The sequence below is a fragment of the Phasianus colchicus genome, unplaced genomic scaffold (assembly GCF_987193195.1).
Source record: "Phasianus colchicus unplaced genomic scaffold, bPhaCol1.hap1.1 HAP1_SCAFFOLD_54, whole genome shotgun sequence".
In the NCBI taxonomy this organism is placed as follows: domain Eukaryota; kingdom Metazoa; phylum Chordata; class Aves; order Galliformes; family Phasianidae; genus Phasianus; species Phasianus colchicus.
Genome location: NW_028325231.1, coordinates 376,757 through 404,755, shown reverse-complemented (window position 1 = coordinate 404,755; position 27,999 = coordinate 376,757). Strand labels below are relative to the sequence as shown.

At 46.5% G+C, this 27,999-nt stretch overlaps 2 protein-coding genes and 2 long non-coding RNA genes across 13 annotated transcripts; all 4 read right to left on the bottom strand.

Annotated features, from left to right (window-relative positions):
* Window positions 1-1,124: 1,124 nt before the first annotated feature.
* Window positions 1,125-3,734, bottom strand: LOC149911860 (olfactory receptor 14J1-like). The gene has a single exon (XM_090133188.1). It carries the CDS (start codon window positions 1,815-1,817, stop codon window positions 1,179-1,181), a length of 639 nt encoding a protein of 212 aa, XP_089989314.1. The 5' UTR covers window positions 1,818-3,734; the 3' UTR covers window positions 1,125-1,178.
* A 68-nt stretch (window positions 3,735-3,802) lies between these two features.
* LOC149911859 (uncharacterized) lies at window positions 3,803-5,615 on the bottom strand. The gene has a single exon (XM_090133195.1). It carries the CDS (start codon window positions 5,613-5,615, stop codon window positions 4,134-4,136), a length of 1,482 nt encoding a protein of 493 aa, XP_089989321.1. The 3' UTR covers window positions 3,803-4,133.
* A 1,322-nt stretch (window positions 5,616-6,937) lies between these two features.
* Window positions 6,938-24,774, bottom strand: LOC149911858 (uncharacterized). 10 transcript variants are annotated; one of them, XR_016462775.1, is made up of 5 exons: window positions 24,592-24,774; window positions 20,227-21,574; window positions 20,063-20,154; window positions 12,301-12,395; window positions 6,938-11,728 (listed from the first exon to the last, which is right to left on the bottom strand). It is a non-coding gene; the product is annotated as an uncharacterized LOC149911858 (long non-coding RNA). The 10 variants fall into 10 exon arrangements; XR_016462776.1 differs by lacking the exon at window positions 24,592-24,774 and having other exon boundaries at window positions 6,938-7,514; window positions 9,034-11,728; window positions 20,227-22,208; XR_016462778.1 differs by lacking the exon at window positions 24,592-24,774 and having other exon boundaries at window positions 6,938-9,156; window positions 9,453-11,728; window positions 20,227-22,208.
* Window positions 24,775-25,288: 514 nt separating this feature from the next.
* On the bottom strand, window positions 25,289-27,733 carry LOC149911857 (uncharacterized). The gene is made up of 3 exons (XR_016462785.1): window positions 27,247-27,733; window positions 26,309-26,454; window positions 25,289-25,804 (listed from the first exon to the last, which is right to left on the bottom strand). It is a non-coding gene; the product is annotated as an uncharacterized LOC149911857 (long non-coding RNA).
* Between the last annotated feature and the right edge of the window lie 266 nt (window positions 27,734-27,999).

Genomic DNA, 27,999 nt, shown 5'->3' with positions numbered 1-27,999 from the left:
CCTCCTGCTTCCCTCCCCATGCTCTGTGCAGGGCCCTGAGCTGGTGGAGCTGCTCTGCAGAGTGAGGGAGCTGTGGTGCCCTGGGACACCGGGCTGACCCTGTGCTGCTCAGGGTGGAGGCAGTCCCAACTGGATGGGATCTCTATTGTTGAGTCTCTCTCCATCTGCCCAGTTGGCTCAGCAGCACCACTGCAGAGCCTTCATTTGCCTGTGGGCTCCTCAGACTCCCCTGTTCCTTTGAATCAGTGGTCTGTTATTGCATAAGGAACTATTCTTTGCCTTACACTGACACAGTCTCTTACACTGTCCCTGGAGATCCCCTGGCATCTCCAGGATGCTTCAGATTCCTGTCCAGGACAGCATCTGCCATTAGTCCCACCGCAGTAGGGACAGTCCCACAGAGACATGTTCAAGACCCGTTACCATTTGCTGGGCCATGTACAACCAAGAAGGGAGCTCTCATCCATCCTTTGGTTCTCATTGATCACCCTGGGACTTTGAACCATGCAGAACCCCTGGAAAGCAAGAGGACTTTCCCGAGGGCAACTCCTTGGCTGTATTCCTGGCACAGATTTGGAAGGGGTGTTCAGCCCTCTGACCCTGCCCTGAGCAGCCCCTTCTGTTATGATGGTCTCAGCAGGGTGGCCAGCTGTGGCACACTCCTGCACACTGCCTGCCTGCCTGCAGCCAAAGGGATGCCACCATAGAGACAACAGCACTGCCACCAATTGCACCAGAACTGAGAGCTGACACAAATGCATGGACACAAGATAGCAGTTGGGAACATAAAGAGAGCAGCACTGAAAAGGCCACATCCTGCTGCTGCCCATGGCCGTGGCTCCAGGGAAGCAGCAGCACAATTCAAAGGCAGCAGAAAGTCCCCTCCAGGCTGTGATGAACATCCCTCAGGGACACTGCTGCTCCTTGTGGCATTTGTGTCTTAGTTCATGACCTTCTGCTGATGATCCATACTGGATGGGAGGCAAAAAAAATGATCCTGTGTTGATTTCTTTATCTATTCATAGAACCTGGTTCCTTAAGTACAATAGGTTCAACACATGGAAGTAAAAATAAGTAAACAAAAAGACTGATGATGAATATTATTTAATTGGAATTAAATTTATTTTAAGTATGACAAAGAAATATGAAGAAAAAATGGAAACATCACATAAAATCGATCACACTTTGCTTAACTTCTTTGCAGTCTTGAGGGTATGATGAACATCGTTTTGATGGAGAAACAATGTATAATGGATAACTTTCCTGACGGCACCCTTGAGCTCCTGGTTCCTCATGCTGTAAATGAGGGGGTTCACTGCTGGAGGCACCACCGAGTACAGAAATGAAAACACCAGGTCCAGGGATGGGGAGGAGAGGGAGGCAGGCCTCAGATGGGCAAAAAAAGCAGTGCTGAGAAACAGGGAGACCACGGCCATGTGAGGGAGGCATGTGGAGAAGGCTTTGTGCCATCCCTGCTCAGAAGGCATCCTCAGCAAAGCCCTGAAGATCTGCATGTAGGACAGCACTATGAATAAAAAACACCCAAATAAGACAAGGACAGCAGCCATGATAAGTCCAACTTCCCGGAGGTAGGATTCTGAGCAGGCGAGCTTGAGTATCTGGGGGATTTCACAGAAGAACTGATCCACTGCATTGCCTTGGCAGAGAGGCAGAGAAAATGTATTGGCAGTGTGCAGCAGAGCAAAGAGAGCCCCAGTGCCCCAGGCAGCTGCTGCCATGGTAGCACAAGCTCTGCAGTCCATCAAGGTCCCGTAGTGCAGGGGCTTGCAGATGGCAACGTAGCAGTCATAGGACATGATGGTGAGAATATTCTGCTAATAACAAAAAGAAAAAGAAAAAGACTTGTGCAGCACATCCTGCGTAGGAGATGTGCCTGGTGCCCCAGAGGGCATTGGCCATTGTCGGAGCTCAGCGGGAGACAAACACACAACCACAGAATTGATCAGAAAGTCTCAACTTTAATCAGAAGGTTGCGTGCATTTATGTTGGCGCTAATGAAGCTCATACACATTGCAAAGCCCGAGCTCCTGATAGGCTCTTCAGCTACTTGTTGCCCCAGCCCTTCTTTGTACTTTTTGTGATTAGACCATGCCATACATCTTTCTTATTTCTACATTCTCCTGCCTTCCTACACATCCTGTTAGTTTGCTCAAGGACTCTCTCCTCGTTAGCCTTGTTTACATCCTGTTACATTGCTCAAGGACTCTCGTCTCATTAGCCGAATACTGTCTGTGTGGCCTTTCTCAACCAGCCAGGTCTCAATCACACTCTCCACACTTCCCTTGTTTTCTTTTTGGACAACTAGGCTAACTCCTACTACCTTATCAATTGCTCAGTGTATTAAGTGATGTAGACAAGAGAACACACATGGCACCACCAACAGTAACACAATTAACACCCCCAGTATCATAAGCATGAATCAGATGATGTCTCGAAACCAGGGACCAATTCCTAGCCCACGGAGCCAGTCCTCTAACCCCAAACCCTCTTCCTGCAAATGGCTGGTGAGGGTCTGTAGCTTAGCTATTTGTTGGTGTATTGATGACGAGTGTTCCGTGAGGTTCATGCAGCACATTCCATCAAAGTCCTCACATCCGTGCCCATGAGCCAGCAGTAAAAAGTCTATAGCGGCGCGATTTTGCAGCGTGGCATGCCTGACTGAATCTGTATCTACCAACAATTCCTCTAATACCCTTGAAGTGGCATTTGTCTGCTTAGCCAATCAGAGCCGTGAGATGTTCTTTCTTCTTCTGAAGGTGTCCTTGGTTCTCATGCCACTTATCTTGCTGCACAGCTGCTGCTCCGTGCAGTTTTTCTTACGTTCCCATATTTCCCCTTTTTTTGTTTATTAGCAAACTTCTACCATGCTATAAAGTAATAACACTAATTATATTAATAATACAATCATTATAACTCAATCAAGGCCTCGATTGACAATGCTATAAGTGTGAGAAAGGAAACAAGGCAAACATAACATCATGACAAGAAATACTGTTAACCTACTAAAAAGAACAAACACGTGTTTGGTCTGCAGCCCAACTTTCTGCAACCTGGAAATAAATCCCCAAGGGCCCCATTCTGTGCTAATCTCTAACTGCTTTGAAAGAAGTCTTCAACTTTTATATATTCTGATATATTGATTTTGAAAAATCACTAAGATTTGTACAACAGATGCTTTTAGAGTGCTCATGATTGTGCCTTTGGGCTAATAGAAAATTAATAGTTGAGGAACTTCACATGCCAGATAGAACTAGGGGCATTATTACGTACTGACCCTTGAGAAACAACAACCTGCAGAAAAAGGGTGGTGAATGCGATAGGCAGTGCCAGCAGGGCGTCCCCTGCTTCAAGGCGCACTTTTCCTCTCTCACCCACCACAGATTCTCTCTTTCTTTTGTTCTTCTCAGGGTCCAAAGAGTATTTTCCATTTGTACACTGCATCCGCATGGCCAATGCGTGATACAGAGGCCAAATGGAACATCTGCTTGCAGAATGAACTATCAAGGTTAACTCTCTTAGCGTGTGCCTTTGTCTCAGGTGCTTCATGATCATATTTTAAATTCCCAAATAGTGGGATGAAAGAGAGTTAATCATTCTATAATATAAGGTCATCCTTTGCTTGGGATTCCTTTCCAGGTTTTGTCTTAGCGCTACTAATACATTAAAATAGCTATCTCCATAGATTTCAGCATTAGTAACATTAAATCCTGTTAATTCACATTCAATCTATTACTAAAAAAAAAAAAAAAAAAAAATTAAAAAATAAAAATAAAAACCACACAACAAAGGTTACTACTCTGCTATTTGCAATACAACAAGTTACAAAGCAAAACCAAATAATAAGAAGCACATAATCCCAATCACTATGAGTTCATGGTCGTTTCAAGCCTGGTTTCAGTCTTTCTCATCATTTCACATCCTGACACCGTTCTTTTTGTGGGTTCCGTGAGCTGCAATGGGAGTACGCACAACCATTTCCCCTTTTTCCTTTTGTGCAAGCAAGACAGTAGTGGTCAGTTTGTTAAGTAAGCATGGCGTGACGATTGTGTTGTTTAATATCAGTCCGAGATATTTCCAGGGGGGTGTATGCTGGATCTTTTCTGGTGCTATCACTAGTCCTTTGCTGCCAGTGTTTCATGCAGGAGTGTCATCTGTTGCTCAGTGTGTGTGGACTTCTGACGCTCGCAAAGGTGCAAGAGCTGCCATTCCTGTGGCTGACTAGCTTGTGCCTGGGCTTTTAATCCCTCACCCAGATCTGCGATTGCCTTCACTAATAATGCTTGTGGACCACTAGGTATATTTGATATTCGCTGTAGTGCTTCTTCTATTGTCCATCCACTACTCAATGTGTTTAAAACTCCACGAGTTGTAGAATTGCAATTTTGTAATGCACATTGTTTTAACATAGCTCCCTTCATGTATTCAGGTACCCCTGCAGCCTCTATAGCTGTCGCTACCCTAACAATAAAGCTCCCGAAATCCTCACTCCTTCCTTGCTGGATTCCCATGCATGAGGGGAGTCCACCTGGTGCCTTAATTCTGGACATGGCATGCCTAGCCAATCGCATAGATTCCCTCAATTTGTCTGGACCTAAGAGGGCTTGAGTCTCCGTCCTCACGTATGGTCCCAGCCCTAATAGTTCATCAAGTGTTACCCCATGCAGTGGATCTCCTGGCTGCCTCTGAATCATCACACTCTGCTGGCACAGATCATGCCAGTGAGCATTAAACAGCAATAACTGATGCTGAGTAAATATCAACTTTGCTACTCCCCTTATGTCTGCTTGTAGCAATATTTGTGAACCCCAGATAAAATCCAACATTTGCTTCACCGGCTCACCCATGACTCCACACTGGCTAACTGTAGCCCTCAGCTGTGACAATAATTTCCAATCTAATGCTGATATGGTTGCCTGCATTCCTCCTGCAGCCAAAGGAGTATAGGTCACAGGGCACGCCAATTCCTGCACCGCCGCCGCGCCTTCACCATCCCCCTGCTCCATGCATGCTTTCGCTATGCTCGCCCACGCCTCTCTGCGCTCTCTTGCGATTGCCTCCGCCAGGGCACTTTCTGCCCCAGGGACCGGCTCATCGCCTTGCTTTTCTAGGGCAGTTGCTGAAGGGGTTAATGGTTCCACAAGTGGCGCAGTTGGAACAGTCATTGGCTCCGAGCCCGCGGCTGGAGCATTTACAGGCTCTGAGCCCGTAGCCCGTTCAGCTGGGATAACGATTGTGCTTACGGCAGGAGGAACTGCTGGCGGCCAATTCCAGTAACCCTCATTTCGCTGGTGTGCCCCCACAGCTTGTTGAGCTGCCCTTTTCTCTCCCTGACTCTGAAGCAATTCATTATGAACTGCCTTCCATAATTTCCCCAGTTTCCTTGTCACTTTATCGTCCTCTATCATAGCCTCCCACAACACATCTCCGAACTTCCGCCACTCACTCAGCTCATGAACTGAATAAGGGTTAGCAAGCAAACCCCAGCTCTGACCATAGGCCAATAATCCAGGGAGCTCTTTATTAAGATCTATTCCTTTTATCCCGTGCTTTTCTAAAAAGCGAGTAAATAATTGATAAGCTGCTTGTCTTTCCATACCTAAGTTTCAGCGCTGTTGCAGCCTTGCAAGGTCCGGCAGCCCGTATCGGTCAGGTCTCACAGAGTGTCCTGAGGCACGGCACCTCTTCTTTCTTGGAGTGCTTTTGCCATCCCCGCTGCTTAGGGACCCGAACTTCCTACGCCGCTCGTCTGGTTCTATCCAACGGGTTATCACGTCAGGGTCACCATTTGGCGGAGCTCGGCGGGAGACAAACACACGACCACAGAATTGATCAGAAAGTCTCAACTTTAATCAGAAGGTTGCGTGCATTTAAGTTGGCGCTAATGAAGCTCATACACATTGCAAAGCCCGAGCTCCTGATAGGCTCTTCAGCCTACGGCTGAACACATCAAAGGCAAGGCTAAGTCATGGAAAACAACAAAGAGAAGGCCGCGTCAGGGGCCGGGCCCAAAGAGAAGGCCGCGTCAGGGGCCGGGCCCAAAGAGAAGGCCGCGTCAGGGGCCGGGCCCAAAGAGAAGGCCGCGTCAGGGGCCGGGCCCAAAGAGAAGGCCGCGTCAGGGGCCGGGCCCAAAGAGAAGGCCGCGTCAGGGGCCGGGCCCAAAGAGAAGGCCGCGTCAGGGGCCGGGCCCAAAGAGAAGGCCGCGTCAGGGGCCGGGCCCAAAGAGAAGGCCGCGTCAGGGGCCGGGCCCAAAGAGAAGGCCGCGTCAGGGGCCGGGCCCAAAGAGAAGGCCGCGTCAGGGGCCGGGCCCAAAGAGAAGGCCGCGTCAGGGGCCGGGCCCAAAGAGAAGGCCGCGTCAGGGGCCGGGCCCAAAGAGAAGGCCGCGTCAGGGGCCGGGCCCAAAGAGAAGGCCGCGTCAGGGGCCGGGCCCAAAGAGAAGGCCGCGTCAGGGGCCGGGCCCAAAGAGAAGGCCGCGTCAGGGGCCGGGCCCAAAGAGAAGGCCGCGTCAGGGGCCGGGCCCAAAGAGAAGGCCGCGTCAGGGGCCGGGCCCAAAGAGAAGGCCGCGTCAGGGGCCGGGCCCAAAGAGAAGGCCGCGTCAGGGGCCGGGCCCAAAGAGAAGGCCGCGTCAGGGGCCGGGCCCAAAGAGAAGGCCGCGTCAGGGGCCGGGCCCAAAGAGAAGGCCGCGTCAGGGGCCGGGCCCAAAGAGAAGGCCGCGTCAGGGGCCGGGCCCAAAGAGAAGGCCGCGTCAGGGGCCGGGCCCAAAGAGAAGGCCGCGTCAGGGGCCGGGCCCAAAGAGAAGGCCGCGTCAGGGGCCGGGCCCAAAGAGAAGGCCGCGTCAGGGGCCGGGCCCAAAGAGAAGGCCGCGTCAGGGGCCGGGCCCAAAGAGAAGGCCGCGTCAGGGGCCGGGCCCAAAGAGAAGGCCGCGTCAGGGGCCGGGCCCAAAGAGAAGGCCGCGTCAGGGAATGCCAAAACAGCACAAGACTGATGAGACCATTACATAGAACACCAAAACGGAGGGCAAGGCCCAAGAAAACACCGCCAGGAACGCCAAAACGAAGGGCAAGGCCCAAGAAAACACCGCCAGGAACGCCAAAACGGAGGGCAAGGCCCAAGAGAAAAATGCAGGGAACACCAAAACGGAGGGCAAGGCCCAAAAGAACGCCACCACAGACACCAAAACAGAGACCAAAGAGAATGCTGCAAGAAATAATCAGGCAAAGAGGAGAGGCAAGGGGAACGCAGAAAGAAGACAACAGACAGCCTGTAAGGCACGCTGAAATGCAGAAATGAACTCCGGGTACTCTACCTTGTGTCTTACTAAGTAATGGATAAACATTGCCCTTACCTCTTGGGCAGATTATTACCGTCAGCAAAGTTGGCTTCCGGGGCATCACAGGAAATGTAGATTTCTGTTCCTGGCTGTTCTCATGAAGAGCCACAGATCGCTCTGTGCAGTTGTTATGGCGCTCAGGAGTGCCACAGCTCTCCGCTGCCACCTGTTGGACACAATACAGTAATTAAGGCACTGCTCCACATATGTGGGGGCTGCACCCTGTGCACACTGCTCTAATGATGTCACAAAGGAGCATTAGGGATATAATTAATGCTATTTGTTGGCTTGAATTGTTAAACTAACTATGACTTCTTTTCTGCACTACAATTAGGATGAAGGTTACTTTGACAGAAAAGAAGGGGTGTTATTTTTATTGCTGCATTTCGGGTTAGAGACATTTTTTACATCAGGCTAAGGGTTAGGGTGACAGACACATTGCAGGTAAATGTAATTATCGTTAGAGCTCTCAGTAAGCTAGGGGTTCAGGTCAAGATTACAATTAACACTGCTTCCCAGCCAATCCCAGAGAGCCAAAGGCAAAGGCGAGCCAAACTCCCAGGACAAGCAAAGGGAAATCCAAGGTAAAGGCAAAGCAAACAGCTAAGGCTAAGGGAAGGGCAAAAACAAGGAAAATAGACAACAAAAAGCTATGGTGAGGGCAATGAGAGTGCAGCAGGGAAGGCCAACAGCAAAGGGCAAGAGAACACAGCAAGAAACACCAAAACAGAAGGCCAAGAGAACATGGCAAGAAATGCCTATGCAAGAGCTAAGAGAACATGGCAAGAAATGCCAAAACAGGAGGCCGAGAGGACGTGGCAGGGAACGCCAGAACAAGCGGCCAAAGAGAACATGGCAAAGAAAGCCAATACAGAAGGTCAAGAGAAGGTGGCTGGGTAGGCCAAAACAGGAGGCCAAGGAGAATGCCACAGGGAAGGGAACGCCAAAACAGGGCGCCCAGGAGGACATCACAGGGAACGCCCGGGCAAGGGCTATGAGATGGCAGGAAATGCCGAGGACAACGGGCAAGAGAACATGGCAAGAAATACCAAAACAGAAGGCTAAGAGAACACAGCAGTAAATGCCTAGGCAAGGGCTAAGAGAACATGGCAGGAAGTGCCAAAACAGGAAGCCAAGAGGATGTAGCAGGGAACGCCAGAACAAGTGGCCAGAGAGAACATGGCAAAAAAAGCACATGCACAAGGCCAAGAAAAGGTGGCTGGGTAGGCCAAAACAGGAGGCCAAGGAGAATGCCACAGGGAATGCCAAAACAGGACACTGAGGAGGATGTCACAGGGAACGCCCAGGCAATGGCTGTGAGATGGCAGGAAATGCTGAGGACAACAGCCAAGATAACATGGCAAGAAATGCCAAAACACGAGGCCAAGAGAACATGGCAGGAAACACCAAAACCAAACACTGAAGAGAATGCAGCAAAGAAAGCCAAGTACAATGGCCAAGACAATGGGGCACAGAACACCAAAACAAGAGAGCAAGAAAATGCAGTAGAGAATGTCTAGGGTAAAGAGAAGGAGAACACTGCAGTGAAAGGCCAGAGACAAATAGAATGTGGGAAGGACAGGCAGCCTTTGGGGTACCCTAAAATGCAATAAAGAGCTCTGGGAGTGCTACGTTGTGCCACGCTACATAATGGGTAAACATTGGTGTGCGTACACTGCCCTTACCTGCTGGGCAGACAATTACCAGTCAGCAAAGTGGGATTCTGGGGCATTCCCGGAAATCCAGCTTTCCATTCCTAGCTCTTCTCATGAAGATCCACACATCACTCCATGCAGTCGTTACAGCACCTGGGAGAACCACAGCTCCCAGTAATGCTGCACAGTAATGAAAGCACTACCCTGCATACATTGGGGGGCTGCATTCTGTGCATGATGCTGCTCACCAGCAGCACTGTAGCTGAGAACAACGCACAAGGAAAAGGCTCAAATACCCAACAACACTTTTGCTTCCATCTTCTCTGATAACTGCTCATTATACCCAGCCCTCACCTTTGGCTGTGCAGGTGGAGATTGAGAAAGCAATGCCACCCCCACCAACAACCTCCCTGCCCCACACTGTGAGTCAAGATAGGGTTTGGGATCACCTGAGGAACCTGAACATCCAGGAGTCTATGGGTCCCAATGAGATGCATCCCAGAGTCACGAGGGTATTCGCTGATGCAGTCAACAAGCCATTCTCAATGGTATTTGAGAAGTTGTGGCAGTCAGGTGAAATCCCTGGTGAGTAGAAAAAAGGCAACAGCACACCTGTTATTACGGATAAAAAGGATGACCCTAGGAACTACCAACATGTCAGTCTCACCTCTGTGCTGTGAATGATCGCAGAACAGATCCTCCTGGAAGTGACTCTAAAGCACATGTTCCAGTGCATCACCACCCTGAGTGAAAAACTTCCTCCTAATATCCAACCTAACCTTCTCCTGTCTTAGTTTAAAACCACTCCCCCTTGTCCTATCATGATCCACCCTCATAAACAGCTGTTTCCCCTCCTGTTTATCCACTCCCTCAAGTACTGGAAGGCCACAATGAGGTCTCTCCAGAGCCTTCTCTTCTCCAGTCTAAACAAGCCCAGTTCCCTCAACCTTTCCTAATAGGAGAGGTGCTCCAGGCCTCTGATCATCTTAGTGCCCTCCTCTGGACCCGCTCTGAGAGTTCCAAGTCCTTCCTGTGCTGGGGGCTCCAGGCCCGGACGCAGTTAAGCAGATGGTGCCTCACGAGAGCCGAGTAGAGGAGGAAAAAAAAAATACAAACAACCTCCCTCTCTCTGCTGGCCGTTCTTCTTTTAATGCAGCCCAGGATATAGTTGTCTTTCCAGGATGCAAGTGCACACTGCTAGCTCATGTCCAGCTTCTTATCCACTGGGATCCACACGTCCTTCTCTTCAGGGCTGCTCTCAAGCGGTTCTTTGCCGAGTTTGTATAAACATCTGGGATTGCCTCTTCATCAGTGACATTGACAGTGAGGGTCAAGTGCACCCTAATGACACCAAGCTGTGGGGTGCAGTGACACACCAGAGGGACAGGACACCATCCAGAGGGACCTCAACAGGCTGAGTAGTGGGCATTCAGCAATGTACCTTCCCAGCCCAGAAAGCCAACTGTATGCTGGGTTCCATCCAAAGATGCGTTGTCAGTAGGTGAAGGGAGATGATCCTGCCCCTCTGCTCTACGCTGGTGAGGCCTCACCTGGAGTACTGTGTCTGGATTTGGATGGCTGCAGTGTAGGACACAGGCATAGAGCTGTTGGAGTACATCCAGAGAATGGCCACAAATATGAACTGAGGGGTGGAATGCCTTTCCTATAAAGAGAGAAAATTGGGGCTGTTCAGCCTGGAGAATTGAAGGCTCTGAGGTGACCTGGTAACAGCCTTTCAATACCTAAAGGGAAGAATGAGAAAAAATTTAAGTTAGATATCAAGAAAATCTTGTGAGGGTGGTGACACAGTGGAACAGGTTACCCAGACACATGATGGATGCCCTGTCCCTTCCAAGGTGAGGCTGGGACAGGCTCTGGGCAACCTGATCTAGCTGTGAATGTTCCTGTTTATTGTGTGGCAGTTGGACTAGATCATTACAGATGGTACCAAGTACTCCAGCTGGGATAATCTGCATGCGTCACAGAGCCTCTCTGGACCAGTCCCAGTATTCAGCAGACCAGGGACCTCACTTCATCACACTGTTGGGAACCAGAGCTGTAGAGCTATTGAATGGGGGACAGGGGATGGAAGGAAGAGGGATGGGGGTTTGGGTGTCATAGAGATTAGGAAACTAATAGGATCTCCAGACAATTAGGATGAAGATATCTGGGGTGATGCTGAGTACATTGGTCCAGAAGAGGATAATCCTTGGCCTTCTATAAAGATGAAGTCAGATCTGCTGTTCAAACAGAAAGGACTGTAGGATCCCAAGGTGATCAGTCACGATGTGCTCTGAGAACAATGCCTTGGGATCCATTACCATTGACAAATTTGTAAGGGAGATATGGGAGAGAACTAGACAAAATAGGAACAGAATACTTGTTACCACTATGCTCAAGTGGTGCAGACCATATTACGCTCAGTGAGGATGAAGCAGATGGCCACTATGTTCTGGGAGTGTTCTTCATGTCCTGGTCGAAGCACCTCACTCTATCATCAGCCGTGTAGCGCAGCAGGCTGGGAGAATAGACCCCATGGAGAAAAGTGAGCCACCTGCAACCCATTTGATCCCTAAGTGAGCTTCCCACAGCTATCAGAAACCTGCCTGCATACAAGCTAGTGCACAAACACGGGGCTTGGAATGCTCTGTTACCTGCCCAGTAGATCTCAGAGTGCTTACACCCCTGATGAGACAAACTCCAGCAATCCCTAAACCCCATCAAGCTAAAAAAAAAAAAAGAGATCAGCTGATTTATTACATGTAAGGGCGCACAGAATGCCCTTAAACAACTCTGTAGGTTTCGAACAGTGCATGACACTCTTAACTACAGTCATGAAATGGGATGATGGAGGTGCACACAAACCATGTTTGGAGCCCCAGGTTGGAGATCATGCTGTAAGAACCATGAAATGGTGAACAGAGGTGGAACCAGAAGATAACGAGCTCAAAGATTTGCTTAGAAGACCTGGAGAATGAAGAACCTCTTTATGGAAAAGGATGTTAGCTCTGGGCATTCCCACAACAGCAATGCTCAGTCAGCTAACCAGCATTATCCTGAGGCTGATTGAAGCATTCCAGAAATGAGGAAGCAATGAAAAAAAGAAACATGTCAGTCCTTCAATCACCATATCAGAGAAAGGGAGATAACACCTTCATCTCCCTTAGAGAAGAAAAAAGGGCATCATGATGACAAACATGCAAATACAGCTGCTCTAATCCAGTTTGGGATCCCCCCAAAAAGGTGGAGCTCACAGCCCTGAAATAAAGAATTACATGCCCCGTTCCAAATACTCACCCCACTCTCCAAGGGAAGCTGCCACCAGGATGCTGCACCTATGGCCACCAGCCCTTAAATGTAGTCAGGATACCCCAGAAGGGGATATCACAGCCCTGAAATAAAAAAAAGAATAAAAGTTATCCCATTCCAAGGATGAACACTCAGCCCACACTGCCAAGGAAGCAGTCTCCAGGTAGAGATGCTGCCCTTGTGGCTTCCACCCCTTAAATGTGGTCAGGATACTTAAAAAAAAAAAAAAAAAAAAAAAAAAAAAAAAAAAAGAGAGAGAGAGAGATTACAGCCCTGAAATAAAGAAACCACTTACCCCCTTCCCAAGGACCAACACTTGCCCATGCTCCACAGGAGACAGTCTACAGAGATAAACGCTGCCCTTACAGGTGCCAGCACTTAAATGTGGTCAGGATGCCCCAAAAACAGGAAAAATCACAGCCCTAAAATAAGAAGGAATCACTCACCCTTTCTCAAGAACCAGACTTCGCCCCATACTCCCAAGGAGGCAGTCTCTGAAGACAGATACCACCTTTAAGGCTGCTACAGCCCTTAAGTGGGGTCAAGATCTACCAAAAAAGGAGAGATTGCAACCCTGAAATAAAGAATGAATCATTCTGTTCTAAGGGTTCACTCTATGCTCTAAAGGAAACATTCTCCAGGTACAGTAGCTGCTCATTCTGATGCCAGACTTTAAATGTGATCAGGAGCCCCCCAGAAAGGGAGATTACAATCTAGCAATAAAGAAGGAACCAATTACCCCATTCCAAACACACTCACCCCACACCCCAAAGGAAGAAGTCTCCATAGAGAAGTACTGCCCTTATGGTCTCCAGCCCTTGAAAGTGGTCAGGAACCCCAAAAAAGGGAAAGATTGAAGCAAGAGCCAACGTAACAACAACAAGCAGCAAGAGCCAACGTAACAACAACAAGCAGCAAGAGCCAACGTAACAACAACAAGCAGCAAGAGCCAACGTAACAACAACAAGCAGCAAGAGCCAACGTAACAACAACAAGCAGCAAGAGCCAACGTAACAACAACAAGCAGCAAGAGCCAACGTAACAACAACAAGCAGCAAGAGCCAACGTAACAACAACAAGCAGCAAGAGCCAACGTAACAACAACAAGCAGCAAGAGCCAACGTAACAACAACAAGCAGCAAGAGCCAACGTAACAACAACAAGCAGCAAGAGCCAACGTAACAACAACAAGCAGCAAGAGCCAACGTAACAACAACAAGCAGCAAGAGCCAACGTAACAACAACAAGCAGCAAGAGCCAACGTAACAACAACAAGCAGCAAGAGCCAACGTAACAACAACAAGCAGCAAGAGCCAACGTAACAACAACAAGCAGCAAGAGCCAACGTAACAACAACAAGCAGCAAGAGCCAACGTAACAACAACAAGCAGCAAGAGCCAATAATCACCATTTTCCAAAGGTCTGCACTCACTCCCAAGGAGGCAACCCCCAGGTAGGGATGCTGCCCTTACTGTTCCCAGCCCTTAAATGTGGTCAGGGAGGGGGTGGAGCCAAGGTCAGCCCTATCCGCTCCCATAGGTGAATTGCTTCCACCTGTGCTCACAGGGCTGGCTACACCCCTCACCACGTGCTCAATCACTGCTTCTGACTGTAACCTAACAGTTCCTATAAGGCCTGAAGCAAAAAAAAAAAGACAAATAACAAGCAGGCGATTGGATCTGCCTGTCCGGCAAGGGGAGTGTTATCAGTGGATGAGCAACAATGGCACACATATTTTGATTCAAGTCTGTCCTCAAAGGCAATTGGTAAAATTGCCTGACTTTCTAAAATTGGTGACTCTGCGGGTGACACTGGGGTGACATAGGGCTGACATTGGGCTGGGATGATGTGGGGGGGTGATGTTGGACTATCACAGGGGGGGACATCAGGGAGTGATGTTGGAGTGATATTGTTGGGGGGAATGTAGTGGAAACCCTAAGTTGTGGCTTGAAACAATGATTGAGAAGGGACAAACCAGAGGAGCTCAGGTTCATGAAACGCACCTGAGTGATGGAAGGGGTGGATCCTGGCTCCACCCTCCTCCCAGGCCTTATTTAAGTGTTGGCAGTGGGAATGAGAGGCTTTTGCTAGAGGTCCCTGCTTGCTTGAGATCTTCTAAAGTTAAGCAGATTTTGTTCCTTGTTTTTGTGTTCACAGCTGCTGTGTTTGAGCAAGTCCTCACTTATTGCAACCTATTAATGCTATTGTTGTTGCATTTTCCACCACATTGCAGTATTACAGGCGGTAATTACTGGTGGGGGTGATGTTGGGGTTTTTTTTTGAGTAGCATTGTTGGAGTGAAGCTGGGAGGTTACACTGAGATAAGACTAGGATGCTGCTGGAGTTTCACTAGGGGGTAACATCAGGGAGTGATATTGGGGTTACATTGTTGGGGTGACACTGATGGGGGCACACTGGTGTGATACTGGGGTGAAACTGGGTCGAGGTTGTGCAGTGATGCTGTAGGGTGATGTTGGAGTTTCTCTGGGGGATGAGATGAAGGAGTGATGTTGTTGGGGGGGTGATATTATTGAGGTGATGCTGGAAGGGAAGTGATGTTGGGGTATCACTGAGGGAGGAATCAGGAAATGACGTTGGGGTGACAAGGAAGAGACATTGGGTGGTGACGTTGGGCTATCGCTTGGGGTAACATCAAGGAATGATATTGTTGGGGTGATGTTACTAGGAAGGATATTGGGCTATCCCTATCTTAAGGGGGTTTCAACAGGGAGTGACGCTGCGGTGATGTTTGGAAATGACACTGGGGAGTCCTGGTGGGGTGTGGCTGGGATTGACATCAGGAAGTGGATCTGGGAGGTGACACTGGAGTGAAATTGGGGTGATACAGGGGTGCTATTAGGGGGTGACACTGGGGGCGATGTTGGGTTATCACTGGAGGAAGTGATGTTGGGTTGATGTCGGGGAATGAAGTTGTGGGTTGATGTTGGGGTATTACTAGGGTTTAACATCAAGGAGTGATGTTTTGGGGGGAACGTGGGGGTGACACTGGGGTGATGTTAAGTGTGACATTGGGGGAGACATTACTGGGGTGAAATTGTTGGGGTGACACTGGGTTTATTTTGGGGAGTGACACTGAGAGGTAATGAGTATGACTGGGGGTGACATCAGGGGGTGATGCTGGGGGAACATTGTTGGGGTGATACAAGGAATGACACTGGGGTGGCACTGCTGTGACAGTGGGGTGATATTAGGGAGTAATGTTGGGGGGATGAGGTTGGGTTATTGCTGGGGGGGTTCAACAGGGGGGTGACACTGGGGTGATGTTGTAGTATTACTGGGGGCTGACATTGGGGATACTGGAGAATGATTCTGGTGTGTCATTCTAGTGACAAGGGTGATGTTGGGGCTTTTCTGGAGGGAGTGACATCAGGGAGTGAATGCTGGGTGGTGATACTGTTGGGGATCTAAAGGCCCCTGACTGAAGAATGATCCTGGAATTGAATAAGGTATTTTGGCAGTTTTAACAGAGTTGATATTTGTGGCTGTGGCTGCAAATGTTTTGTGGAGAGAGCTGTCCTTGGTATTTGGTCTTGTTCTTGCAAAGACTTGTTTTGCAAGTTGATGTTCCACTTGGGCTCTGTATCACACGCTGACCGCATGGGTACAGCATGCAAGTAGAACAAACCCTACAGACCCTGGGGAGAATGAAAGCGGGAGAAAGCACGGAAGTGCACTTTGAAGTGGGGGATGCTGTGTTGGTGCTGCCAATCGAATCTACCTCTGGCATGTTCCTTCTCTCTCCTCTTCGGTGGCTTGCCATCTCTCAAGGGTCAGATAGTAATAGCACACTTGCTTAGGGAGATTCTGCTTCCCACTTAATGGAATTATCTAACATTTCAGAGAGTGACACTGGAGGAAGTGACACTGTGGTTGTGGTGAAGTGATGTTGGGATATCAATAGGGTTGACATCAGCAAGTAGCACTGGGGTGACACCATTGGGGTGATGTTGGAGTACCACTGGGATTTAACATGAATGACTGATGCTGGGGTGAGAGCGTTGGGGTATGACAATGTTGGAGTGACACTGAGGGTTGATACTGTGGTGATGTTGGGGGGTGACACTGTTGGGTTGATGCTGGTGGGTGACGTTGGGATGATAGGGGGATGATATTAAGGAATAACGCTGGGGGAGTTATTCTGGAGCATCCTTGGGGGGTGACATCAGGGGGTGTTGGGGGCTGATGTTTGGGGTGAAATAGGTAGGGCTTGGGAGTAGAGTTTGGGGGAAAATAGTAAGGATTTGGGGCTGATACTTGGGATGAAATAATGAGGTTTTGGGAGCTCAATTTGGGGTGAATTAGCAAGGACTTGAACCTGGAGTTTGGTCTGAAATACTGATGGTTTGGGGCTGGAGTATGAGGTGAAATAGGCTTTGGAGCCTATTTGGATGGCAGTTTTCAATGTAAAAAACATGTTCTTTACAGTTTCCTTGCAGGAAGAGGATAAAGAAACTCTGCTTTTACACAGGAGGGGATACGATATACCTTCAGCAGACTCCCACTGTTGTTCAAGCCACCTCACTGAACTTTGACAGAAAGTTTCACTGCCTTAGAATGTGAAATTGTATCCGTGTGTAGATATTTTAATTGCAGGCACATACCCTGGAAAGGTGGGGGAAGTGGCAGCAGCACTAGATGACTCAGAAATTGAGATTCCACCTGCAAACTGTCAGGGACTAAGAAAAGAAGTAAAATTTTAAGGCAGCAAAGACCAGCAAAATTGTGCAGACTTGACTGAACCAAAGTGAAGATATGTGAACTAGTGTGAACAGAAGTGAAGCCATGCAAAATTTTACAAAACCACGTGAACTTCATGGAACCTCAGTGAAGACCAGTGATCCTGAAAAGTCTTCAGTGAACCAGGGCGGACTTCTGCAAAGCCCAGTGAAGACCCACAAACCTGTACAAAAATACCATGAATCCGCACAGACAATACAAGTACACCAAGTGAAAACCCACAAAATTGGGCATCCTTTGGTTTATTTGGGTTTGGAATTCTGGCAATGCAACCCAACTGGATAAGTCCCTTGTAGACTGGTAGTATTTTCTTCACAAATAATGAAATCTGAATCAGTAGGACATTGTTCATGCCCTATTACCTGACTCTTACCTTCTCCTCCCCTGGTTTCTCATTGCCTGAGTACTTCAGGTTCACAAAAGACGAAAATGAAACAACAAAAAAAAGAAAATAGGGGGAAAAAAAAAGAAAAAAGGGAAAAGGAAAGAGTAAAAGAAAGATGTAGAAAAAGAAATAGAAAAAGAATAATAAGAGGAAATAGAAAATGAAATAATTAGAATTATAAAAAGAAAAATTATTAGAAAAAGAAAAAAGAAGAATTAAATTAGAACGGGAATAGGAAAAAGACAAAATAATTGGAATTAGGAAAATAAATAGAAAACGAATTGGAAATAAACTAGAAGAAGAATTGGGAAAGGCTGTGGAAAAAGAACTGGAATTAGGAAAAAAAGAACTGGAATTAGAATTACAAAAAGAAAAAGGAAAAGAAAACTAATTAGGGAAAAAAGCATTAGAAAAGGATAACAATTAAGAATTAGAAAAAGATAAAAAGTAAAAGAATGAAAAAGAATTAGAGTAAGAAATAGAAAAAAAAAAAAACAAGAAAAGGGGAAAGAATGAATTCTAATTATAAAAATTATTAGAATTAGAAACAGAAAAAGAAAATAATTAGAATTAGAAAACGAAAGAGAAAAATAATTAGAAAAAGAAAAATGAAGAAGAATTAGGATTAGAATTGGAAAAAGAAAAAACTGGAAAAAGAATTGGGAAATGAGAAAAAATTAGAAAAAAATATTAGAAAAAGAATTGGAAAAAGAACTAGAATTAGAAAATGAAAAAAGAGTGAAAAAATAAAAAACCATTAGAAAATGAGTGAGAAAAAGTCTAGAAAAAGATAAAAATAGAACATGAAAAATAAAAGAGTAAGAAAAAAGAAAAGAATTAGAAAAAATAGAATTAGAAAAACAAGAATATGGAAAAGAAAATGAAAAGAAAAGGAATTGGACAAAATGAACTGAGAAAATAAGTGGAAAACAAAATAGATGAAGAATTGGAAACAGAACTGGAAATGGAATCAAAACTGAAAAAAGAATTGGAAAATGAAAAAGAAGAGAAAGGAAACAAAAGCACTAGAGCAAGAGAAAGAATATGAAAAGAAAAGGAATTAGAAAAAGAAAAACCAATGGATAAAGAAAAAGAATTAGAATGATAATTGGAAAAGGAAAAAACTGCAAAAACTAAAAATGCGAAAAGAAAAACCTGGAAACAAAAATAATTAGAAAAAGATTGAGAAAAAATAAAATGAATTAGAAAAAGGAAAAATATAAAGAAAAAAATAGAAAAATATCAAGAATTACAATGAGAAGTAGAAAAAGATTTAGAATCAGAAAAAGAAAAGAAACTGATTCAGAAAAAGGACAGAAAAAAATCGAAAACGAATTAAAAAGAAGAATCAGAAAAGAATTAGAAAATGTAAAAGAAAAAAACTGAAATAGAAAAAATGAAAAGGATGTGGATTGGGGAAAAGATTTGGAATGGGGAAAAGAAAAAGAACTACAATTAGAAAAAGAGTTGGAGTTAGAAAAAAAAACGAAATAGAAAAAAAGAAAAAAAGACTTGGAAAAAGAATTAGAAAAAGAAAAAAACAAGAGTAGAATAAGAATTAGAAAAAGAATTAGAGAAATCATTAGAAAAGGAAAAAAGAAAATGAAACAAGTATTAGAAAAAACAGAAAGTATTATAAAAAGAAAACGAAGAATTAAAGTTAGAATGAGAAGTGGAAAAAGGAAACGAAAAGGAATTGGAAAAACAATGAAAAAAAGGAAAATTAAAAAAAAAAAATTAGACAAATAATTAGAATTAGACAAAGAAATAGGAAAAAAAAAATGGAAAATTATCCAGAAAAAGAGAACACAAGAACTACAATTAGAAAAAGAACTGGGATTCAAAAAAGAAAAAAAGGAAATAGAAAAAGGAAAAAGACTTGCAACAGGAAAAAGAAATAGGAAAAGAATTAGAAAAAGAAATAGGAAAAGAATTAGAAAAAAAATAGAAAAACAAAATAGATTAGAAACAGGAAAGAAAAAACAGATTTAGAAAGAGAAAAAGAGAGATTTAGAAAAAGGAATGGAAAAATAATTGGTAAAGGAAAAAGAAATTGAATGAGAATTGGAATGGGAATTGTAATATGATGAAGAAAAAAATATGGAAAGGAATATGACAAAGAAAAGGAACATAATGAAGAAAAAGAGAAAGAAACAATTGGAAACGGAAACAGAATTGGAAACAGAATTAGCAAAAGAAAGAATTAGAGGAGTAGAAAAAGAATTCAAAACAAAAAAGAATTGGAAAAAGACTTTTAAAATAAATTAGAAAGAAAAATAAAAGGAAGTAGAAAAGGATGTAAAAGAATTAGAAAATGAAAAGGAGAAAAAAGAAAAAGGTAAAAAGGAAAAGAAAGGGAAAAAACAGATTAGAAAATTATTCAGAAACAGCAATGAAAAAAATAAAAGGAACTGGAAAAGGAATCGGAGAAAAGGAAAGCATTACAATTAGAAAGTGAATTAGAAAATGAAAATAAATTAGAAAAAGGGGGGGAAATAAAAAAAAAGAAACAAAAGAGAACTGGAAAGGGAACTGAAAAAGAAGAAGTTAACTCTAGAAACCCCAAGTCATACATGGCCCTCACTGGAAGCCTGTTTTGGAGCCTACCTCTTCTTTTTGCATCTCACTTGGTCAAAGCAGAGCAGTCAGCATTTGGGTCGCTGTAGCTCCAATGAGGCACAGATTGACAACATGAAACACTAGGAAAGAGAAACAAGAAACATTGCATAATGGCAAGAAATGATATTGAACCCAAAAAGAAAAGAACAAACCCGTGTTTGGTAGGAGTGACAGAAGCCGCAGACATCCCATTGGTAATTGGGAGCCTAAGCCAGCTACTGTGGACGTGGTGAGTGTTGGTCAAGCTAGAGTTGAACTCCATCAGGGTACATTTGAACTTTGTGAGCCCTAGAAGACAAGAGAGAGAAGGAACGTGCAGGCGGCGGATGTGAGAGGCAGTGCCAGTGGAGCATCCCTTCAAGGGACACTTCTCCTGTCTCACCCAGGACAGCTTCTCTCCTGTTTTTTTTTCTTCTCAGGGTCTGCATGCTTTGTTTTGTTGGCACACCGCATCTGCCTGGCCAGAGCGAGATATGGAGACCAAGAGGAACACTTGCTTGTAAGTATATGGTGGGGAAGATGGTGTAAAATAAGAACATCTGGTGAACACAAAGTGAGCACGAGGGACAACCAATGCCATGAATATAGGACCTCTACAAGCATGGGAGTGGCCTCAGGGGTCAACATAGCTTGTCGGACAAAATAAGGAGTGCATCTTGGCACCCATCTATGGCTCTGGTTTCCTGCTGTAACCACCAAGAGCCTCAGTACCGTCCTCGCACGGCTCAGAGGGCCACAGTTCTCCAATGCCACCTGTTGAACACAAGACAAGATTTTCTAATAAGGATGAAGGAATCACCCCTTTCCAAGCATGTGGGCATGTCTAACACTGCAACCCAAAGAGATCAGGAAGGGCAATAGCATCTGGAGTCTCCAGTCCTGGAAGGAGAAAAGAAACCTCCACACGAGATACTAAACAACACGGGTTAGTAAGACTTAGGTGTCATTCTAGAAACCACAAGTCATACACAGCACTCACCCGAAGCCTGTTTTGGAGCCTACCTCTTCTTTTTGCATCTCACTTGGTCAGTGCATAGTAGTCTGTGTTTGGGTCATTGTAGCTCCAATGAGGCGTCAATTAACAGCATGGAAAACAAAGGAAAGGAAGAGAAACACTCCATAATGGCAAGAAATGATACTGAACCCAAAAAGAAAAGAACAAACCCATGCTATTTGGGAGAGACAGAAGAGCTATTAGTACTGACAAACAACACAAGATGGGAGCAGAAACAACGACATAAAATACTCACGTTATTAGTTCTAATGCAGAAACAACATTCCATTCCTACATAAGTACACAAACACTGTGTAATTGCACAAAATGACCATGACCACTTTTGAGGAGCATGCTGCTCCATGAGAGCTCATGCAGTGGGAGAATGAGGAATGCCTGAATCCAGGTCCATGATCTCTTTTGGTACCATGTGGGGTAGCTTCTGGAGACTGCAGGACTCTGGCATGACAAGCAGCCCACAGGCAGGAACAGGAGAGCGTCAAGATCTGCTAGCGAGAAAGAAAAGGAAATCCCTGAATCTTCTTTCTCCACAAGCATTTGGGATTCTTTCTTCTTTGCAGGAAAAAAAACCCAACCCCATTGTGATTCAGTCCCAGCACAATTATTAGGTATATGATATGTACCAAAGCATTGCATATTGTTAGGACAAAAGCTGTGGCATAGTTAGTGAGAGGATCACAAGTAAAATTAACTAGATGTCACCAAGATTAAAATTCTCTTTGAAATTTGTATGCATTGTCCCAAATCACCTTTCAAAATTCAGTGGGTAAAGCATTTCTTTTACCTTCCACAACTTAGAGCTAGGGAGACATTATTTGAATTATGGCAAGTGCATCTACAATTAACTGGTGGACTTTTTATATTAGTTCTTTCCCACTGAGATAATACACTACATAATAACTGCTGATTTGTTCCCAGTGCTGATAGGGAAAACTGCAGGGGTGTAGCAATGCACAAGATCACTTGTTAATCTGACACCCTAGTTTTATTCTTTATCCTGCATCTCTCCGGAGTTGGGGGCAATCGGCCAGTGCTATCCTGGCCCTATTCATTTCCTGAATGCATTTAATCACTGTGTTTAACCATGGTTGAAAGGGTTAAGCCTCTGTTAGAATTAGAATTCAGTCCCATATGCCCAGTACAGCCAATATGGGCATGGCTCCATGAGCAGCCAGTGACTGTGATAAGGTCATCATAAGCAATTACAAAAATTAATCTGAAGAAGATTCCTGTCCAAAACAGTGACTAATGATACCATGGGGATCCCAGAGAAAGGAACAGAGCGAGAAGGGAACATGTGAGGCACAGAAATAGGATCAGCATTCATTAGCATTTGGAAAACAAGAGAGAACTTCCCGGTTCCAAAGGAACCAAGGTTAGAGGAAGCATAACTGGAAAAGAAAACAAAACAAACATAAAACTTCCTGGTCCCAAGTGAACCAAAGTTAGAAGGTAGGTGAAATCCAGATAGCTAATTTTGTACATTTCCTCCTGATCATCTTGAGCCTTTCAGATGTATTTGTTAAGAGTCTCCCTGAGGGTTAAAGGGACAGGACCAGGGTGGGGCAAATCAATCAACACTAGTTGTCCTGGGGAGTAATCATCCCAATAATCAGCTCTTTGAGTAAGGGACCACGGGGCACAGTGGTTGCCAGTGGTGGTCCCCAGTAACCCTCTGATTCCTTTTCAATCAACAGGATCTCATCTCCCGCTGTTAGTGGCACTTTCCACACATACTGATTTCCTAGGTGTGTAACCAAAAACATTCCTTTATTTGGCTAGTTCTGTAGCAGAATAGGGAGACCTCCTCGATATGAACATCAGAATACCCACTTTCAGTCTCTTCATATGCATGCCCAGTTTCTATCGGAAGGCAGAGAAGGATCACCAGGTTTTCTGATTTGTCTTTGTAACCAATTCCTGCAAGGACTGAATAATTTGGGTTTCTGCCGTGTGCTGTTCATTGTGGATCTCTACGGCAGCAGTAAGAGCAGCTCCTGAAACTGCACAAGTGATTGATTTTCCCTTTTCCTCCACCATACGAGTTTGCTTGTGGAGGGAATCTATATGATCCACAACTCCCTCTAAGTTGGGCCAATTATTCTGTGCCCAATTCATCTCCGTGGGGGAGAATTTGGCACCGTGCTTTTCTAAGAGGTCAAGGAGTGGATTCCTGCCCTCATTCCTTTTTTTTTTTTTTAATTTGCTTTTTTTTTTTTTTTTTTTGTTTTGTTAATGATCATGCCTCAAAATGAGGAGCAATCTCTTTGGGGGGGACAAACACATACTATCAAAGTCCCAACAATTTACTCCTTACACCCCCAAAGTGTACACACATACTCTCTTCTACCAATAGGGCACTTGCTGCTACCACCTGGACACATTCAGGCCAACCTCGAGATACAGGGTCTAGTACCTTGGACAAGTATGCAATAGGCTTTCTCTAAGATATTTATAAGCATTGTTGGAAATAGCCAAATAATTTTCCAGGACAGTATCTCTGATCGTTATATCTATCTTTATTCCCAACTGCAACGGCAGGCCTCCTGCAAGCAGGAGAGCGCAGAGAAAACAGTGTTACATCTTTTATCCCCTACTGCCCGACCCTTATCTCTTTCTCCCCGGCTCCTCACTGGCTGAGTACTGCAGGTTCACACTCTTTCGCGACACTTCACTAATTGTACGAATACCAAGAAAGCACAAATCCTTACCACCCAACCACAAATATCTTAGTTGATCAATTGCCTTCTAACAACTGCTTTCTTAACAAACATCTGGTCGTAACTTTTGGATGTCTACTTTACAACATAAACATAACCTCTTAACTGCTTCATTACCCCCCAGCATTTGTGCCGTTTACACTGGGTCATTGTTCAGGTCATCCGTCTGTCCTTGCTTAGAGATAAGCTTGGAAGGAGGACAGAGGGCAGTATCTTGGAGCCTGCCTACGGCATCCTAACGTTCCCACAGAGTGGGACAGTTCTGCTTTGTGTAAAGGCCCCGACTCCTTGAGAGTCTGTTCAATGGACTTCACTTCTGCTGGCCTAATGAACAACCTTACAGTACGTTTCCCAGGTCAGAATACTATACCCACATTGTTTAGAACATTTGAAGTCTGTTGCAGCTTTGGGAGAAAGAATTTGTCACGTAATTTGGTAACTATGTCTCTAAAATATGTCACTAATACGTATATGGTAATCTTACTTTTCACATCAGCTATTTCTAAGGACATGCTACAGCTTCATTCTTTAGATTAATTGCCCTTTTAAATATCCAATGCAGAAACACCACTTTCACTTTCCACAGCATTTACCAGAACCACAGAACGGCAGGGGGGCTGAAAAGGACCACAACGATCATCCAGCTCCCCAGAACCCCCACACCCCCTCGCAGCCGCCTACAGCCTCAGATCTCGCTAGATCCCCCCCCCCGTCGCCTCCCTGCAGCTTCCTGGAGCCCCGCACGGCCCCCCTCCCCGTCCCGGGACCGTTCTCCCGCACACCTCCGGCACAGCGGTCCTCAGCACTCGCTCCCGTCGCGCCGCGGCTTCCCTCTCGGTGCTGCCCGGACAGCTCCGGCTGCCGCCGCGCTGTCCTGCGGGGCGGCCCAGGCGGCAGGAGCGGCGCTCTGCGAGGAGAGCCGCGCCTCCGACAGCCGGCACCCAACGCTCGCTCCCGCGCACGGCGGCCCGGCCAACGGCAGCCGGCGGAGCTACCGCGGACCAAGGAGACCCCGGGGGCGGGGCGGCGGCGCCGCTGCCCAATCAGAGGCAGGGGGCGGGGCAAGGGAGATGCTGCTCAAGGTGAGCTCCTCCTGCCGCAGCGTGATGACGACAGGTCTGCACGGCCAGCTCCTAGGTCGGGAGCCAGGAATGGGCACGGCAGGAGGAGAGAGGCGTTAGGGAGCAGCCGAGGCTTCGAAATGCATCAAAAAGCCCTGAAAAGCATCACAAAGCCACAGCCAGGAAGCTCGGGATTATCACGAGCAGCATCCAGGATGCTAAACATCATTTGCTACCATACCAGATGGTAGCTGAGCTCTCGCTGCAGACGTCCCAAAGCCAGACAGAACGGGAACAAACCCAGAGCTCTGCTGCGCGCACCCCACAGCCATCGCGTTGCAAGCTGGGGTGCCTTGCTCTTCGTTGCATTCGTCCCAGTCTCTGTGAATGAAGACTCGGAAGGCAGTCAAGGCGTTGATTGAGCACGAGCGTGCTTTTATTATTATGTAAAAGACAGGAGGGCATGAGAGGTCCAGGGTAAAGATGGGACTCATCCTCTCTTGTCACAGAGAGAGTGGCTCAGAGCTCTCAGTGCTGCTGCCTGGTGCCTGGAGCTGGAGGCGTGATTCTAAGTCCCCCTCCAAGAGGCTCGGCTTCTCCTCAGCGATGCTGACCTGCTCCTGCATGGAGGTGCTGCTGCTGGGGCACTCGGACTGTGCTTGGGCTGGGCTGCTCTGCAAAGGCACTGGGTCACAGTCCAGGCTGGTGACCAGGCTGGTGTCTGGCAGGCTCAGGTCAGCATCTTCAGCAGAGCCGGGAAAAATGAGGGCATGAACTCAGATGAGCTCCTTCTCTCCATCGCTGTTGTTATGTGGAAGGCTGTCATCTGAACAGCAGCAGTTTGTGCTTCCTAAGAGCTCTCCATTGATGGAAGCACACAGCGCATCATCGCTGCTTGCCCTGGCTCTTCTGGGTAGACAAGGGCTCGATTCACCTAGGAAGGATACACAAGGGTTAGTGTCAAACTTTCACTGTCCAATGTCTTGGTGTTGTCTGTCAGGTAGCTTTAAGCAGCATGCTAGATGCTCCCTGGCCAGCTCTAAACAACAACAACAAAGAATGGAGTTAGCAATAGCTGTTAATTAAGTCTGCGCTGTCAGCTGAGCAAAGAATCCCGTGGTCTCCTCGTCCCCCCTAGGGAAACAAAACCGAGACACTGACAGGCTGAATTATGAAAGCGGTCGTTGACATTTGGTTAGGTAGTGATGGCGGAAAGAAGCAAATAGGCTTCCAGCAACAGTGCCACTGTCTTGACAGCAATCCTTGTGCAGGTCCAGATCTTGACTTAACAAGAGACTCATTTGGGAAAGACAGGAGTTAACCGAAGTTGTTGTTAGGCACGGGCTTGAATGCTAGAAGGAGGTACAAATCCACTTGTATTGCATGAATTCTATGTTGCTGAAAAGCAAGGCTTTGAAAGCTGGATTCGCACCCTTACCTGCCAGCACCACGACTTCTGTCTCTGAGGGCTCCCTGGGACTGCGCTGCAGTCGGCGTTTGGCCACAGAGGATGGTTTCCGCAGGCTGAAGCAGGAACGCCAACTGCCAGCTGGTGATTCCTTCATCTTGATGGGTGGACGTTGTCTGGAGAGAGAAAACAGTGACTGGTGTGAGTCGTGCGTGGTGCGGGGTGAGGGAAGAGCTGCACTGAGCTCTTGCCAACAGTTGCTTGTTCCTGGCACCGCCTGGTTTCTGCTGAAGCACAACTTAGAAACTCGCTCTCTTTCAAGCAGTTGAGGATGGTTCCGCTCCTATAGCTCAGCCCTGAAGTCTTGCTGGCTAAATTCCCCTAAACTGTGTCAAGCAAGATGCAGAGCACGTGAGCAAAGGCTCCGCGGCTGTACAGGACAGCATCTAAGGGATGGCTCTTCTGGAGCCAGCAGGCGTAACTGCTTTCTGAGGAACCGTGCAGCCATAAAGGAAGTTCAAAAGCACCTCTGACTCTGACATCAACACCTCGTCGGCCCCATCTCACCGCCAAGTTTAGTTTCTAGTGCCAGCAGGTCTGACCAACAGCTCTGCTTAGAGGAGAACCAGAACTGGTTTCAGGCATGTGGCCCCGACAGCTGGAAAACCCCAACGTTTCAAGGTAGAGCCAGCTCAGGCCAGGGTAGACGTCAGCATGGCTTTATACATCTCGTGACTGCGTGCCCAGCAAGGAAGGAATGGCAGCCTCGTGTGGCTAAACCGAATATGTTAGTTGAATCTCAGAGTCCAAAGGGAGCGGAGATTCACTGCAACAATTCACTTCAGGCACCATTACTTTAATTTAGTTTCCGCATGTTTTGGCGCAAGAAATAATGGGGGAAAAAAAAAACAACAACACAACCCACCCAAACAATGATGATGGTTGCTGGAAAACAAAGTCCTCTTTACCTTTCAGATGGAAAGTTGATGATTGTGTGGAATTTCCCCTGTACAGCTGTGGGGCCTTCTTCCACTTCTATGTCCCTGCTCTGTGTCACAACAGAAGAGCTGCTGTGGCCTCGCCTATGAGCCTGTGCCAGACCTTGCCAACTTGGCTGATCTGAGCATGCCAGAGGGGATCAGATCACAAAGTGTCCATTTCAATTGCAGCTTCATGTAGGAAAGAAAACCAGCTAACAGGTGTGAATGAATTAATTCATAAGCTGCACAACGAGGCTATTCTTCATAAAAAGACCCACATGGATTCCTAATCCAAAAAGAGAACAACAAGATTTAATACCGATGGAAGAGGTTCCTGGTCCGAAGCCTCATCCTCTTACCCAACTTTCCTTGCCTCGTACTCTTCCCCAACTCCTGGACGATGCCCACAGGCTTGAACTCAGATCTCAAATTCATAGGACTCCTTTCACAGGACTCAGTCAAAGAGGATGTCACACTTGTTCCACACACTCAAACTGACCGAGCAGTGGTATCACAGTCACTTAAAACACACAGAAGCATCCAAACCCAAGCATGCACATTCCCTCTTGTGTTACTGGTGCCCACAGCTCACCTTCACACCTCTGGGGATTTCTGGTGTTTTACACTGATGCAGCCTCACTATAGCTCCATGGGTGTCACACAAGGCCTGCAGGACCTCTTTCTCCACAAACCCCATCTGCAGGCACTGGTTCATAAGGCTCACCACCCACCCTCCTGAGG